The sequence below is a fragment of the Carex rostrata genome, chromosome 7 (genome assembly GCF_964058835.1).
Source record: "Carex rostrata chromosome 7, lpCarRost1.2, whole genome shotgun sequence".
In the NCBI taxonomy this organism is placed as follows: Eukaryota; Viridiplantae; Streptophyta; class Magnoliopsida; order Poales; family Cyperaceae; genus Carex; species Carex rostrata.
The window spans coordinates 3697389-3715578 of record NC_135924.1 but is presented as its reverse complement, the minus strand read 5'-3'; the positions used below and the strand labels follow the sequence as shown (position 1 = coordinate 3715578).

General features: G+C 33.8%; 2 protein-coding genes across 2 annotated transcripts; both read right to left on the bottom strand.

The window, feature by feature from the left end:
- Positions 1-3188: 3188 nt before the first annotated feature.
- LOC144556373 (monoterpene synthase 7, chloroplastic-like) lies at positions 3189-5961 on the bottom strand. The gene is made up of 7 exons (XM_078304722.1): positions 5739-5961; positions 5311-5581; positions 4751-5132; positions 4393-4611; positions 4167-4305; positions 3806-4051; positions 3189-3517 (listed from the first exon to the last, which is right to left on the bottom strand). The coding sequence occupies exons 1-7, from the start codon at positions 5922-5924 to the stop codon at positions 3224-3226; spliced, it is 1737 nt and encodes a 578-aa protein (XP_078160848.1). The 5' UTR covers positions 5925-5961; the 3' UTR covers positions 3189-3223.
- A 3739-nt stretch (positions 5962-9700) lies between these two features.
- Positions 9701-11131, bottom strand: LOC144556684 (UPF0481 protein At3g47200-like). The gene has a single exon (XM_078305072.1). It carries the CDS (start codon positions 11129-11131, stop codon positions 9701-9703), a length of 1431 nt encoding a protein of 476 aa, XP_078161198.1.
- Positions 11132-18190: the final 7059 nt, after the last annotated feature.

The window sequence follows — 18190 nt, the reverse complement described above, 5'->3', positions numbered from 1 at the left end:
ATTATATAATTTGCATTATTTTTATTTTATATAATTACCCTATAGGTTAATGGGTACAAAATAACATTTTTTCATATTCTTAGTCATACCAATATCTATTATTGAATACGATACGGGTCGGGTAATACATTGAATTTGTATTCGGTTAGGTCAAAATAACATGAGCGGTCAAGAGTGAAAGCAACCAGTGTTAGTTGTGGGGTTCCACAGTGGAACGAAATTGTTCCTATCACCGTCCGTATTCGGACATACAAAATGTGTGACATATTGCGATAGTCAACATCTGCTGAATTAATACTTTGGAGCGCTCTTCTCTCTATCCATACAAATTAAGGGAATGAATTTTCATTAATCCGGTCGAAAAGGACAGACATCCTCCAATTTCTTCCATAATAGGGGACAAGTACAAATTAATATTTTACTCGTATTTATTTGGGGCATGTTTTTTTTTCCATTTGTTTTTCTAGGTGTGAACTGGATACATTTTACGGCTCTCTTGCCCATCCTTGTCTAGACGTTTTAAGCTTTGTTCCTGCGTGTTTGTACCAGTTGTGTACTCTTAGAGCATCTCCAATCCAGCAATTGAAATTAATTGCTAAATTAGAAATTATGAAAATTTTAAAAATTAAGCAATTAACTCTTACATTGGTGCAATCAACCAAACAATGGAGATGCTCTTACATGCTGTGTTGTGCCCAAATCTTCAACACTCACAAAAATATAGCATGAACGCATCTAAACATAGAATATGCAAGTCCACGTATAACTTGTCAGTAGGTGTGTGTAATTATAGCATTACTCATTAAGAATTGATCTAACACTATCCTACACTTATTAGTTAAAATTATAGAGTACCAAAACCGTAATGGGTAATTAACGAATAATACAAATAAAATATTACATTTTATTAGAATACTAATATCAAAACACATTAATTTCACGAATATCTCTTAGGACAAATTCATTTTTTTGAACTCAATAACAAAAAATGCAAATAAAACTAATACATTTGACATTTTTCCGATAACAAAAAATAAAAACTAAAAAACATCACAAATTAAATATATTGAATTGAATATATTATATAATCTGCATATATTTTTATTTTATATAATTATCCTATAGGATAATGGGTACGAAATATAGCATTTTTTCATATCCTTAATCATACCAATTAATACCAATTATTAAATACGATACGGATCTGGTATTACATTGGATCTCAATTCGGTTAGGTCAAATTAACATGAGCAGTCAAGAGTGAAAGCAATTTGTCTCAGCTGATTGTCAAACCAGTTTTAGTTGTGGGGTGCAACCGTCCACAGAGGGACGAAATTATTCTTCTGTAATCTGATAGCAACTATCAGAATCTCAAAAAAAGAGGGATGAAATTGTTCCTTTCAGCGTCCGTATTGTTGAATTAATACTTTGGAGCTCTCTGTATCCATACAAATTAAGGGAATGAATTTTCACTAATCCGATCGAAAAAGACGCGCATCCTCCAATTTCTTCCGGTTCTCACCTAATAGCACCCTGCAATAATATATTAATGCAAAAAGTGATATTGTCATTAAAAGAAAAATAGGACAAATGTTCCATAATAGGGGACAAGTAAAAATTCGTTATTTAGCTAGATTCTTGATATTTTATTACAGGCCATCGTATGTTATTCCAATTTTTTAAAATGTGCACTGCCATGTGTGCCATGTGAAGCTCAAGACAATATATATATATTTTTTTTGAAAACTTGATAGCGGCTACCCTCAAGACAATATTAACTGGCGCAATATAGTCATTTAAAAAAAAAAAAAAAAAAAAGAGAAATTGTGGCTATCAAAATTTAATTTTGTCCAAAAGAAGAATTGCTGCTATCAAAAAAAAGAAATTGTTGTTATCAAAATATTCCCATTTTAAATTTAAATAATTTCATATTTTCCCATCAAAATTCTCAATTAACTTATGTTACGATTTATATTCGAAGTACTCTATTTCTCTACTAAAACATTAAATTCTGTTATTTTCCTATTTTAAATTAAATATTTTCACATTTTCCCATATGTTTAGTGAATCCCAAAATTTATATGATTAATTATATATAAAAGTTTCATATTTAATGAACATAAAGAAAAATACAAAAATATTTTAATTTATAATGGTGTTCATTTTCCTAATATAAGGGGAAACACGAATGGCTTAAATAACTATAATAATTTATGGTTTTTTTATCTATAACTTTCTGAGACGAGAAATAAGTATTTGTTGTATTTTGCTTAAGATTTTTGTGTTCTAAAATAAAAAAATGGGTTACAAAAGGTTGAAATTGAAAAATTCTCTTAAAATTACTACATAAATGGAATCTTCTAAGCTCCATTTACTAACGGTTTAAACAAATCTTGGTCTGAAGCTGATAGATTAAAGACGAAAGGTGTTGTGAGAAGTTAGTAAATAAGTTGAAATATTATTATATCGGTTGATACCTGAAGAAGCAATAGGATAAATTGTCTATTTTCTTCTATCGATCAATGGTAGTGTACTGATAGCAGTAACCTTTTTTTTCATCCTCATCCGATAACGAGATAGAATGGTTCCTTTGAAATAATATTTAACGGTGGTAAAACATATTCATGCATGAGGTCATCTGGCTCCCATGCCATGTTAGAGAAACCTTTTGTTTTGTATTTTCCATTTTAATAAAAGTGACCCCTAATTATACAAAATTTATAAACACGTTCAAATAATTTCAAAAAAAAGAAGTAAAAATTTACAGCATGACTTCCGGATACTGTTCAAAACTTTCAGACCCTGTAGGTATGTATGATTTTTCATGGAAGTGTCTCCTTTCATTACACACTGTTAATGTAATTTTTTTTTGTACCCATGTATATATGATATGTCATGTATAGTTAACGTTTTTGTAGTAATGATATATTCTTACACAAGACAACTTGCAAACTTGAATTTTATTAGTTGGATATTAGAGAGAATCATAGTACTAGTTTGCAAAACCTTTTTACATATTTTCTAATAGGAAAGTACTAAAAAGAAATAACTTCATACAAATATAACTTCACACTGTTTCTGCAAAAGTCTATTATTGATACATTTAGAACGAAAAATCATTAGCAACATCTGCAGTGGGAGTACAAGTAAAAAGTAGCTAGATCACTTAAATGAAAGGAAGAAGAGAAAGAAACAAACAAGAAAATGAAGAAAAGAAAACATCCTAGTAATTAATTGGTTCAAACAATATTGAGGTAACTAGATTTTTGATATCACTGCAGGGCTTTCCATATCCATCGCCATATCGATAAAAACGTTGTGCCATGCGTGGGATATTGAGAGCAACATTTTTGAAATACTTCTCAAAAGTAGAATTGCCATAAACTTTGCCATTGAGCGATGTCCAATTTTTCAAAATCATTTCCGTTATTTCTTGGCGAGCAACAGATTCTGTGACACTTTTGTCACGCATAGTACATTGAACAGATTTTTCGATATCCCCGCGCAGCATCTCATCCTAAAATTAGAAATGTGATGTGTAATTCAAGAACAATGTTTGTAATGAGATGTGTATAGAATACAAGAAAATTACTTTCTTTTCTTTTCAGATGGATGAGGATCCAAATATTGGTACCAACCTCATTTAAAAATAAATTTCAGGTTTTTGACTGAGTTATTTATAAAGAATAGGATCACATCATCTGGTTGGGTATATACCCCCAAATTTGTTTGGGCAACAACATTAAATTCATTATTACTACTTAATTATCAGCCTGTTCTATCCATATTATTTTAATGCACTTACATTGGATGTTGCTAAGTCGTTATAAAGGCGAAAGTTCAAGGATGAATATCGAACAATGTCAGGATAACTAGCAGAGAACTTCTCCAGATCTTTCACAGTAACATAATCGTTTATACAGTAGGCATTGGAAAGAGATATGATGCCTGCAATGGAGACCCATGCGTTCTCAAGGTATTCCAATTTTGGTGCATATCCATTGTGGTACCATCGTGCTTCCACTAGGAATGCTTTGCAAAGATCTTTCCACTGCCAAATTTATGTCTCGATCAGCCTTTTTTCATTTTCATAATAATTTTGAATGATATGTTGGTAATAAACTTATGCACTAGGAAGAAAAATGTGATATGGATCAGTGAATTACTGCTCGTCTAAGATATGGAATAACATAAAGCCCTTTTTCTTTCAAGATTTCTCTACCGTGATCTTCAACAGTATTAATGAGAGCTAAAATGCACATTTGGAAGTTCTCGGGAAGCCCCACCATGGCCGTGACATCCCATCTATTCAAAGGAAAATTGCAATTCAGAATTGAAATAGCCTATATTATAGAATGTATCAATTACAAGTTACACCCATAAAATACTTACTGTTGGATGGCGTCTGTGAAGACCTCAAGTTCATCCAGTGACCCATAAACATCATATATATCATCGAGGGTTGTAATCAAGCAGTTTGACTGGCTCATTGCTTTTCGAAAACTTGAATGCTCTGGCTCAAAAGCGAGGCATACACTCCCAATGTAGTTCTCAACGAGCCTGTCTCGAATAAACGGTAGTTTTTCGTGGAGTCCTAAATCAGTCCACCATCTGGACACAAGATAAATGAAAAGAATTTTTAAAAGATACATATATAAAAACCTTTTTCAAAGTATAAACCAAAATTCTCTTTATCTCACCGTCATTTTCCTTTCTGATTTAATTGATGTATTATAATTGATATACTTACTTTGACACCTGCTTTAGTTCTTTCTTGTACAAGGTTTGAAGTATATTGAAATCCAAAACGGCAAGTTCCCACAGTGCAGGTCTTATTTGCTCATCTATCTTGTATTGCTCGATAAACCAGCGAGAGTGCAGTCTTTCGATCCTCCAATTCAGTGGGATATCCAGTGCGTAGGAAACATGTTCTTTTAACCTTGAATTATTGTGCTTGGAGCTTTCCAAATAAGTTGTTAGGTGTTTGGTTGTGAAGTGTCTAGCCATCTCCAATGCCTCTTCTCCTTCTTTTGCGAGAAATGAAGCCTGGTACAAACTTAGTATTCCTCTAATGTCTGAATATAGCTTTTCTCTGCAATTTCCTTTGTCATCGAAGTAACTTCTGAGTATATCTGCTCAAAGATTTTTGAGTGCTTGTGTAATTATCCTCATATAAAATTTCAAATTTAAGTATCATTTTATATAAAAATTACTGAGGATAAACATATGGTTTACAACAGTGAAAGTGAAATATACTATAGTTAACAACTATAGTTTTTCTTAAGAACATATAAATATACAAAGATATACCTTCCTGTACACTAAATCCATGCATCCTCAGCAGTGCGAAAAGCAGTGATACATCATGAAGGTTATCAAGCGTTGCAAATAGAGAAATTTGATCCATTGACTCATGGATATTGGTAATTACACAGTTTATCTCGTCCTTGAAATGATATGCCACCCCGAGCTGTTGCAAAGCATGAAGAAGCTCTAATTTATCCCCCAGCAACTCTTCCTTGTATATCATTTGACTCACCTCTTTCTTGAGCATGCATACTCTTTCCATGTTTTTACCCTCCTTCATATACAAAACAAAAACAAAACAAAAATAAAAACAAAAAGAATGCTAGTGTCTTTTATATATCTTGATAATTAAAGATTGTACACCAATTAAGCTCAAGGATATACAGCTAAACATCAAGAACCGTTTCTAATATATCTGTTTATTTGCTTACATGGCCATCTCCACCTAATGACTGTATTAAGTTATCTTTCCATATGGATGGTTTATAGTGTCCTGACCGTCGCTCAAACCTTGGAGACTGTAAATTTGCGTAAGTGCGGAACCTACATGAGAGCACTCCTCTCATTTGTGTCTGGCGAACTAGGATGAAAGTTGGAAGTGGAAAGGATAGAGCCATTTATACAAGGAGCTGTAATTAAATTATTGGAGTTACTTGTGGCTGTGTATATATTAATTTCAAATGGCACCCTTCCTATTTATAGGTATAGAGACTATAGATAGAGAGCCTGATTACTTAACAACTCCACTACATATGGCAGTGTTAATGGGTACGATACGGGAAGGGTGAAAAGATTTTCATATACATACCTATCCTCACTTAGTAAGAATTGGCATTACTCTACCTTGTCCTTATCCGTTATAATTATATAGTAACAAAAAAGTAGGAGCTAAATAACGAATAATACAGTCATTAGGCAAGAAAATTCAAAAACACGAATAATGAGTCAATCAATTCCTACAACTTTTTTTATTAAGTAAGAAAATTCAAAAACACAAATATCTCTTTGAACAAATTCAATTTTTGAAACTCAATAACAAAACAAGTATATAAAAATAATATTTAAAAATTTTCTTACAACAAAAATATACACTAAATCACAAAAATACATCACTAATTATTGTTCAAACATTATAATATTAAATATCATGCAAATTAATTATATTGAATTGAATATATTATATAATCTGCATATATTATTATTTTATATAATTACTCTATAAAATAACCGATATGAAATAGCATTTTCCTATATCCTTAATCATACCAATATCCATTATTGAATACGATACAGGTCGGATCGATATTTCATTGGATCTGAATTCGGTTAGGTCACAGGTCATTTTCAACCAGTTTTGTTGTGGGGTGCAACCGTCCACAGAGGGATGAAAAGTAAATGTTTGACATATTGCTACTGTCAACATCTATATATTGTATGGTTGAATTAATACTTTGGGGCTCTCTCTCTCTGTCCATAGAAATAAAGGTAATGAACTTTCATTAATCCGATCGAAAAGGACGCGCATCCTCCAATTTCTTCCGGTTCTCACCTAATAGCACCTGGAATAATATATTCATGCAAAATGTGATCTTGTCATTAAAAGAAAAAGTGGACAAATGCTCCATAATAGGGGCCAAGTCAATACAGGCCGTGGTATGTTATTCCAATTTTTTAAAATGTGCACTGCCATGTGTGCCATGTGAAGCTCAAGACAATATTAACTGGCGCAATATAATCATTTAAAAAAAAAAAAAAAAAAACAGAGAGGATAAATTGTGGCTATCAAAATTTAATTTTGTCCAAAAGAAGAATTGTTGCTATCAAAATGTTCCCATCAAAGCAATCAAATTTCTTAAGTTCCCATTTTAAATTTAAATAATTTCATATTTTCCCATCAAAATACTCAATTAACTTATGTTACGATTTATATTCGAAGTACATTCCTATTTCTCTACTAAAACCTTAAATTCTGTTATTTTCCTATTTTAAATTAAATATTTTCACATTTTCCCATATGTTGAGTGAATCCATATTATTTTAATGCACTTATATATTGGATGTTGCTAAGTCGTTATAAAGGCGAAAATTCAAGGATGAATATCGAACAATGTCAGGATAACCAGCAGAGAACTTCTCCAGATCTTTCGCAGTAACATGGAAAAGATCTTCCGCAGTAACATAATCGTTTATACAGTAGGCATTGGAAAGAGATATATATATATCGAAAGTAGATGAAATAAATATATAATTTGATTATGAGTTATATATTGATTTCGTTTCAAAAATCATTTCTTGATAAATACAAAAAATATTGTGATCCATCTACTTTTGAAAAAAGGAAAATATTCTCTGACTTTTGTCATAGAAATTACTTCTTTTAAGAAAAAAATTCAAAATATATATAATATCTTAGAATTTAATTGCATTAGAATGACCATAATATTTTCTTTATTTACTCAGATAAAAAATATTTTTTATTTTTTCCAATAGCACAAAAAGAAATATTTAATTAATTTTTCTTACATTCACAAAAAAATCCAACTCCAAAAAGATTGATCTGGATTATTTGTTGTTGTCATTCTAATAAATCAAATTATATAATATTTCATCTATTTTCAAGAAAACATATAAAATATTTCTAATATAAAAATAAAAAATAAAAATATCATAGAAATTTCTAATTAAATAAAAAGTCATAAATATACAAAAGGGTTTCGGGTAGAAACCTAACTCATGTTATATGGCCGCCGAAAATTTCGGCTGTCCAGTTCTTTATTTGACTGCTGAAATTTTTTGCAATTTGGATATTTTTAAAATTCTCAAGACTACTTGGACATTTGTATTATTTTTTATTTATTTTTTATTTAATATTTAATATTAAAATAAAGAATAATTATTTCATTCCCCTCTCCCCTGTCCTCCCCATTTAGCACCGCATTAAATAATACTGTCTCCTAATAACAATCCCCGCTAATAACTGCCTTGACTAACTTTTGAATTAAAATATACTGTACCCTAATAACTTTCTTAACTATCGATGGTCCCGCTAATAATTGTCGTTGATTAAACAGGACTTGTTGGCAAGTTCAAGAATACAGTATCCATTTTTGTCTTGTCAAGTATTTATTCTTGTAACATAAAATATTTATTTAATATATTTAAGTCATAGATGTATTACTGAAAGTTGTAATTAAAATATTTAGATATAAATGTTTATTGATGTTCAAGAATGTATTTATCATTATGTCTGACAAGTATATATCATTATGTATGACAAGTATTTATCATTATTTCTGACATGATGATACATTTATTTAATTAAACATTACTTATTGGCAAGTTCAAGAACAAAGTATTTATCTATTTAACATAAAATATTCATCCAACCTATTTATGTCATAGATATTTTACTGAAAGTTGCAATTAAAATATTTAGAAATAAATATTTATCTGTTTATTGTTGTTCAAGAAAGTATTTATCATTGTCTCTGACATGATAATACATTGATTTGATTAAACAGTACTTATTGGCAAGTTCAAAAATACAATATTTATTTTTGTCTTGACAAGTATTTATCCATGTAACATAAAATATTCATATAATATATTTAAGTCATAGATGTTTTACTAAAAGTTGATATTAAAATATTTAGAAATAAATGTTTATATGTTTATTGATGTTCAAGAAAATATTTATCATTCTTTCTGATAAGTATTTATCATTATGTCTGAGAAGTATTTATCAATGTCTGAGAAGTTCAACCCATGAAGTTTTGGACCACGATGTTTATTTAATAGTCCCCAGTTGTGCGGGGACGATACAAAGAAAAAATAAAATTTTGTGCGGGGATAACTGATGGATTGATTTATTCTTTCATAAATAGATATCGTTGCATGGAAATTAATACTTGCAAATTCAATATAAATATTTTGATGCTTCAAGTTAAACACTATCATTTTATTAATGATTGAGTGGTCCCCCATGGTTGTTTTGAAAGTTTATGTGGGGTTAATTGTGGGGGATAAATGTACGGAGATTGTTATCAGGATCCTAAAATAAAATTAGCGGTAAGAGTGTTTCAAGAGGTGAAATTGAAAATAAATAGATCTATGTATTGCTTTACAAAAAAACAAAGTAAAATACACCAAAGATATATAGTGCACAGTTACAAGGTACTTATGAATAAAACTTCGTAGAAAATCATAAAAACAAAAGACATACAAGATACCAAACTAAAAAGAATTAGAATTCACAAACTAGGAAGAAAAAAAACAAAAATTAAGAAATCACTCCTTCCAAACATGCATTGTATGAAAAAAAGTAACATACATGGTAACATCACTTTTTTCTTGTTCAATTTAGAAGCTCTGAATAGTACGAAAAGTTAAAGTATCATGACTTCAGGGGATGGATGTAGGACAAAACTGCAAAGAAAGATTGCACCAATGTAAGAATGAGAAGCATGAAAGCAGCGATGAGAGAAATTGCTGCCCACGGACTGCTAAAGTAATCACGAATCAAATTTGCTCGCTGCCTGTTCCAACTTGATCCAATGTATCTATTCACTTCCGTGTATAATTCCGCCAAATAGTGATCAGCGCTAAAAGCTGTACCTTCGGTGGCCTTGTTGATGAAATGAGTCAAGTCCTCTTCACTGCCTAGCCAGTTCTCAATGATTCCGCACTCTTGTAATATTGTCACATCATTTGGTGTGTTGACAAGATTATCTAAAAATGCTACAAACCTTGTAAAGGGTTTATTCTCTTTTCCATATTTGGAATGTTCAAATGCTAAAAGGTTTGCGAAAATAGGCTTAGTGTCATCAATGATGTATAGTCTAGGGATTTTTAAGACACCATATTCAAATGATATGTCGAGCATATGTTTCGGGTTGCATTTTGGTGTGAATTTTAGGCCCGCTTCTTTGAGCTCAGTGGCAGAAGGGATCACCATCGAGGATAAATTCCAGGTAGAATTCGGCAATGGCACTGACGATTTTCCAGATGTCGAATGAGGAGATCTTCCTCTAAGCACACTTGAACGAAACCGATGAAGCAAGCCTTTGATAATTCTATTGGCACTGAACATTCTGGTAAGATCAAATTTGGAAATCAATACAACTGGTTTCTCTGGGTTGGGCACTAAATAGTGGTAATAGAGATGGACCAAATGATGAATTTCAGCTGGTGGCTGGTATGCATATATGGAGTCTCTAGTGACATTTGATAGTTTGAAGGCCACATGACGAAGAAGGGGATTAACAAAATTCTTTCTAATTTCTTGTTTTAAACCAATCTCGTATAATTTCTCGACTATAAAGAAGGGAATTTGATTCTCTAAAAGTAGCAAATCACGAACTATGAAATTATAATTCCAGCCAATCTCCAAAATAGAATTCCCATTTCTTTCATACTTTTTTAAGAAGTGCTCGAGCACAAAGCATCCGTCAAGCAACATCATCTTGACAAATGCATTGCTGTCAACATCATCAAACGTCTCACTATAACACCTCCGTGTTCTCGTTTCTAGAAACTTCATCTCTGATATACAGAGATTCAAACTTATGTGGTCTCCACGGGACAAGAAATCCTTCAGGTATCGTCTTTTCTGTTCCTCCACGGTTTGGAGGTGCTTTTGACCACGGTGGAATGGGCCAATGGAGACGACAGAGGGCTCGAAGATATTCTTCTTGCTTTGGGAAATATTATGTGGTGTGCGAAAGATGGTGAAGTTCTCTGTCTCGTTTGCATTGCCCCATAATGTGTCGAGTTCACGTTGCAGAGAAGCTTCGAGATCTACAATGTCTATTTGGGCTTCTTCCATTAGTATTTTTTTTTTCGTTAATGGGAGAGTTTTGGTTCGTCTTCAACAAAATGACCTTTAACATTTGTATTTATATTGATCATTACTGTGGCCATCACGCTGAGCTGGAAGAACCAAAACAGGTGTTCGTAACATTTAAGTCAAGAACTACCTATAACGGTTCCAAAAAACAGGTTCATGCCCCAAGAAAATTTACTATTATGTGCAAAATGTTGCCGGTTAAATGGAACTTTTCAACAAATTCAAAAAACAATTCAGTTGTACTTAACACCAGCATTGAAAACGCACATTCCAATTGCCTTATTACAGCAAACAAATTTAATAATTTCTTTGGGGAAGGGAAATGCTTAATTTTGTATGACTCTGGGCCCACCAAATTGATGATGAAGATTAAAGGGGTTCAGACCGTCTAAAGATTTCAATGAATTTTCATTTTTCTTTTGTATTTGCTAATTTTGTATTTTCCAAATTTGATTAAGAATAGAGCTATTTGAAGGATTTGTGGAGTTTTAAAATATTGCCAAGCGAGGGGGTAAAATAGGTGGTTTTAGGCATGAGAGCCCTGTAGCCATGTGGTTTTGAATGCCACGTCCTCCTTGTTTTATTACCGAAGTTTATAATTTTAGTTTTCAACGTTTACAATTTTTAGTTCTGTCATTCTTTAAGTCTCAAGTTTACATATTTATTAAATAGACCCATAAGTTCTCAAATTTTGTATATAGGTTCAAAATAATTTCAAAAGAAAAAGTTAATAATTTTTTTTTGTTTCTAAAGTTTTCATTTTTATAATTTAAACCCTAGAATTCATTAATGGTATATATAGATCCGAAGTATATATATTTGAAAACTATATATTATCGCGCTGTTACAAATTCGAAATGGTAGATGTTAAAATCGAATGGGACATAATAAATGATAATCAAATCGAATTTATTATATACATATCAATTAGAGGCGATATTCAACTTAAATCAAAATAACTTGTCATTAAATTCAACTACTGATAAATTCAATGATTATATAATGTTAATCAGATATATAAATCTGTTGGTTTTTGGGAGCCCTCGACTTATATGTTTGACGAGATTTGCAAAATATACATAATTGTATTTTACAGTTCTCCTCTTGAGTATATGTGCAGGTTCATTACAAGTGAAGGAATAGTAATTATACATCAAGAATGAATTAATACACTGCAATATAATATTATGGATATGGTCATGAAGGCACAAGACATTGGATAGCAAAAGTATTAACTCAAGATTAAGGATAACGTATATGTAAGATTGGTAAAATAAGATTGAGATTGACCTAAGTGAGGCCTGCCATTGTCACGGTCCAGTGACCGTGATAACTGTTCACACAAAAGTGTATCACAAAGTTTCGGTACAGCAAGCTGTATTTTTTAAACCTTGAGTTAACTTCCGATTAAGACTGCAAGTGCACAATTCTATCGTATAGCAAAATCAGGTATCGATCCATAGGACGATTCAAATATAAACTTGACTCTACTTAAATTAATTAGGTACTAGAAGTGATAAAATGTTAGTTTGGTTTGTTTAAGTTCCTAAATCTGATTGCAATGATTAAATGACGGTAATTAAAATTTTGGTTTTTATCAATTGTAAAAAAAAGGCATTTCCAGGGGTTTTGATTTCATCTTCAACTCTGCCTCTCGGTACATGACACGGGTCGCATCATCTCTGATGCGACCCGCGTACTCTCATACGCAGCCCAATTGGAGGTGTTTGGAGCACTCTAGTAGTGTCTCATTATTGCAAGATAATAACGCATTTATAGCTCAAATACAACACTCCAATTGAAGGTGTTTGGAGCACTCTAGTAGTGTCTCTATATGACAAGATAATATGGCATTTACATCCCTAATACAATATACCAATTGACGGTGTTTGTAGCACTCTCGTAGTGTCTCCAGATGGCAAGATAATAGAGCATTTACAGCTCTAATACAACACTCCAATTGAAGGTGTTTGGAGCACTCTAGTAGTGTCTTTATATGACTAGATAATAGGGCATTTACAACCCTAATACAACACCCCAGATGAAGGTATTTGAAGCACTCTAGTAGTGTCTCTTTATGACAAAATAATAGGGCAATAATAATAGCTTTAAAACAACACTTCAATTGAAGGTGTTTAGAGCACTCTGGTAGTGTCTCTATATGGCAAGATAATTGGGCATTTATAGCCTTAAAACAACACTCCAATTGGAGGTGTTTGGAGCACTCTAGTAGTGTCTCATTATTGCAAGATAATAACGCATTTACAGCTCTAATACAACACTCCAATTGAAGGTGTTTGGAGCACTCTAGTAGTGTCTCTGTATGACAAGATAATAGGGCATTTACAGCCCTAATACAATACTCCAATTGACGGTGTTTGGACTACTATCGTAGTGTCTCCTGATGGCAAGATAATACGGCATTTACAGCCCTAACACAGAACTCCAATTGAATGTTGGAGCACTCTCGTGGTGTCTCCAAAAGTCAAGATAATAGGGCATTTACTACTCTAATACAACACTACAAATGAAGGTGTTCGGAGCACTCTAGTAGCACCTCTATATGACAAGATAATTGGACATTTACAACCCTAGTACAACACTCTAATTGAAGGTGTTTGTAGCATTCTAGTAGTGTGTCCAGATGGAAAGATGATAGGACATTTACAACCCAAATACAACACCACAATTGAAGTTGTTTGGAGTACTCTAGTAGTGCCTCCAGATGGCAATATAATAGGGCATTTACAGACCTAATACAACACTCCAACTGAAGGTGTTCGGAGCACTCTAGAAGTGTCTCTATATGGCAAGATAATAGGGCATTTACAACCCTAATACAACACCCCAGTTCAAGGTGTTTTGGAGCACTCTAGTAGTGTCTCTATATGGCAAGATAATAGGGCAATTATAGCCTTAAAACAACACTCCAATTGAAGGTGTTTGGAGCACTCTTGTAGTGTCTCTATATGGCAAGATAAAAAAGGAATTTATAGCCTTAAAACAACACTCCAATTGAAGGTGTTTGGAGCACTCTAGTAGTTTCTCTATATGACAAGATAATAAGGCATTTACTGGCCTAGTACAACACTCCAATTGAAGGTGTTTGGAGCACTCTAGTAGTGCCTCTATATGGCAAGGTAATTGGACATTTACAACCCTAGTACAACACTCTAATTGAAGGTGTTCGTAGCATTCTAGAAGTGTGTCCAAATGGAAAGATGATAGGATATTTACAACCCAAATACAACACCCCAATTGAAGTTGTTTGGAGCACTCTAGTAGTGCCTGCAGATTGCCATATAATAGGGCATTTACAGACCAAGTACAACACTACAACTGATGGTGTTTGGAGCACTCTAGTATGGCAAGATAATAGGGCATTTACAACCCTAATACAACACCCCAGTTGAAGATGTTTGGAGCACTCTAGTAGTGTCTCTATATGGCAAGATAATAGGGCAATTATAGCCTTAAAACAACACTCCAATTGAACGTGTTTGGAGCACTCTAGTAGTGTCTCTATATAGCAAGATAATAGGGAATTTATAGCCTTAAAACAACACTCCATTTGTAGGTGTCTGGAGCACTCTAGTAGTGTCTCATTATTGCAAGATAATAACGCAATTATAGCTCTAATACAACACTATAATTGAAGGTGTTTGGAGGACTCTAGTAGTGTCTCTATATGACAAGATAATAGAGCATTTACAACCCGAATACAATACTCTAATTGACGGTGATGGGACCACTCTTGTAGTATCTCCAGATGGCAAGATAATAGGGCATTTACAGCTCTAATACAACACTCCAATTGAAAGTGTTTGGAGCACTCAAGTAGTGTCTTTATATGACAAAATAATAGGGCATTTACAACCCTAGTACAACACCCCAGTTGAAGGGGTTTGGAGAACTCTAGTAATGTCTCTATATGACAAGATAATAGGGCAATTATAGCCTTAAAACAACACTCCAATTGAAGGTGTTTGGAGCACTCTCGTAGTGTCTCTATATAGCAAGATAATAGGCAATTTATAGCCTTAAAACAACACTCCAATTAGAGGTGTTTGGAGCACTCTAGTAGTGTCTGTATATAACAAGATAATAGAGCATTTACAGCCCTAATACAATACTCCAATTGACGGTGATTGGAGCACTCTCGTAGTTTCTCCAAATGGCAAGATAATAGGGCATTTACAGCTCTAATACAACACTCCAATTGAAAGTGTTTGGAACACTCAAGTAGTGTCATTATATGACAAGATAATAGGACATTTACAACCCTAATACAACACCCCAGTTGAAGGGGTTTGGAGAACTCTAGTAGTGTCTCTATATGGCAAGATAATAGAGCAATAATAGCCTTAAAACAACACTCCATTTGAAGGTGTTTGGAGCACTCTCGTAGTGTCTCTATCTAGCAAGATAATTGGGCATTTATAGTCTTAAAACAACACTCCAATTGGAGGTGTCTGGAGCACTCTAGTAGTGTCTCATTATTGCAAGATAATTACGCATTTATAGCTCTAAGACAACACTCCAATTGAAGGTGTTTGGAGCACTCTAGTAGTGTCTCTATATGACAAGATAATAGGGCATTTAGAGCCCTAATACAATACTTCAATCGACGGTGTTTGGACTACTCTCGTAGTGTCTTTCCTGATGGCAAGAAAATATGGCATTTACAGCCCTAACACAGCACTCCCAATGAATGTGTTCGGAGCACTCTCGTAGTGTCTCCAGATAACAAGATAATAGGGCATTTACTGCTCTAATACAACACACCAATTGAAGGTGTTTGGAGCACTCTAGTAGTGTCTATATATGACAAGATAATAGCGCATTTACAGCCCAAAAACAATACTCCAATTGACGGTGTTTGGACCACTCTCGTAGTGTCTCCTAATGGCAAGATAATAGAGCATTTACAGCCCTAACACAACACTCCAATTGAATTTGTTGGGAGCACTCACGTAGTTTCTCCAGATGGCAAGATAATAGGGCATTGACTGCTCTAATACAACACTCCAATTGAAGGTGTTTTTAGCATTCTAGTATTCTGTCCAGATGGAAAGATGATTGGACATTTACAGCCCAAATACAACACCCCAATTGAAGTAGTTTGGAGCACTCTAATAGTACCTCCAGATGGCAATATAATATGACATTTACAGACCTAGTACAACACTCCAATTGAAAGTGTTTGGAGCACTCAAGTAGTGTCTTTATATGACAAGAAAATAGGGCATTTACAACCCTAATACAACACCCTAGTTGAAGGGGTTTAGAGAACTCTAGTAGTGTCTCTATATGGCAAGATAATAGGGCAATAACAGCCTTAAAACAACACTCCAATTGAAGGTCTTTGGAGCACTCTGGTAGTCTCTCTATATAGCAACATAATTGGGCATTTATAGTCTTAAAACAACACTCCAATTGAAGGTGTTCGGAGCACTATCGTAGTGATTCCCGATGGCAAGATAATAGGGCATTTACAGCTCTAATACAACACTCCAATTGGAGGTGTCTGGAGCAGTCTAGTAGTGTCTCATTATTGCAAGATAATTGGGCATTTATAGCTCTAATACAACACTCCAAATGAAGGTGTTTGGAGCACTTTAGTAGTGTCTCTATATGACAAGATAATAGGGCATTTACAGCCCTAATACAATACTCCAATCGACGGTGTTTGGACTACTCTCGTAGTGTGTCCTGATGGCAAGATTATAGGGCATTTACAGCCCTAACACAGCACTCCAATTAAAGGTGTTTGGAGCACTCTAGTAGTGTCTCTATATAGCAAGATAATAGGCAATTTATAGCCTTAAAAGTACACTCCAATTAGAGGTGTTTGGAGCACTCTAGTAGTGTCTGTATATAACAAGATAATAGAGCATTTACAGCCCTAATACAATACTCCAATTGACGGTGATTGGAGCACTCTCGTAGTGTCTCCAAATGGCAGGATAATAGGGCATTTACAGCTCTAATACAACACTCCAATTGAAAGTCTTTGGAACACTCAAGTAGTGTCTTTATATGACAAGATAATAGGGCATTTACAACCCTAATACAACACCCCAGTTGAAGGGGTTTGGAGAACTCTAGTAGTGTCTCTATATGGCAAGATAATAGGGCAATCATAACCTTAAAACAACACTCCAATTGAAGGTGTTTGGAGCGCTCTAGTAGTGTCTCTATATGACAAGATAATAGGGTATTTACCACCCTAATACAATACTTCAATTGACGGAGTTTGAACTACTCTCGTAGTGTCTCCTGATGGCAAGATAATAGGGCATTTACAGCCCTAACACAGCACTCCAATTGAAGGTGTTTGGAGCCCTCTAGTAGTGTCTCTATATGACAAGATAATAGGGCATTTACAGCCCTAACACAACACTCCAATTGAATGTGTTTGGAGCACTCTCGTAGTGTCTCCGGATGGCAAGATAATAGGGCATTTACAGCTCTAATACAACACTCCAATTGAAGGTGTTTGGAGCACTCTCGTAGTGTCTCCAAATGGCAAGATAATTGGGCATTTACAGCTCTAATACAACACTCCAAATGAAGGTGTTTGGAGCACTCTAGCAGTGTCTATATATGACAAGATAATAGGGCATTTACAGCCCTAACACAACACTCCAATTGAATGTGTTTGGAGCACACTCGTAGTGTGTCCTAACGGCAATAATATGGCATTTACATCCCTAACACAGCACTCCAATTGAAGGTGTTTGGAGCAATCTAGTAGTGTCTCTATATGACAAGATAATAGGGCATTTACAGCCCTAACACAACACTCCAATTGAATGTGTTTGGAGCACTCTCGTAGGGTCTCCGGATGGCAAGATAATAGGGCATTTACAGCTCTAATACAACACTCCAATTGAAGGTGTTTGGAGCACTCTCGTAGTGTCTCCAGATGGCAAGATAATTGGGCATTTACAGCTCTAATACAACACTCCAAATGAAGGTGTTTGCAGCACTCTAGCAGTGTCTATATATGACAAGATAATAGGGCATTTACAGCCC

Excerpts from the sequence above, each read along its gene's own strand:
- LOC144556373 (XM_078304722.1), bottom strand. The coding sequence starts at position 5,924 with ATGGCTCTATCCTTTCCACTTCCAACTTTCATCCTAGTTCGCCAGACA. Across the intron at positions 5,582-5,738 it reads CATTAGGTGGAGATGGCCAT|GAGGGTAAAAACATGGAAAG; the intron begins GTAAGCAAATAA and ends TTGTATATGAAG. Across the intron at positions 5,133-5,310 it reads TGGATTTAGTGTACAGGAAG|ATATACTCAGAAGTTACTTC; the intron begins GTATATCTTTGT and ends ATCTTTGAGCAG.
- LOC144556684 (XM_078305072.1), bottom strand. The coding sequence starts at position 11,131 with ATGGAAGAAGCCCAAATAGACATTGTAGATCTCGAAGCTTCTCTGCAA.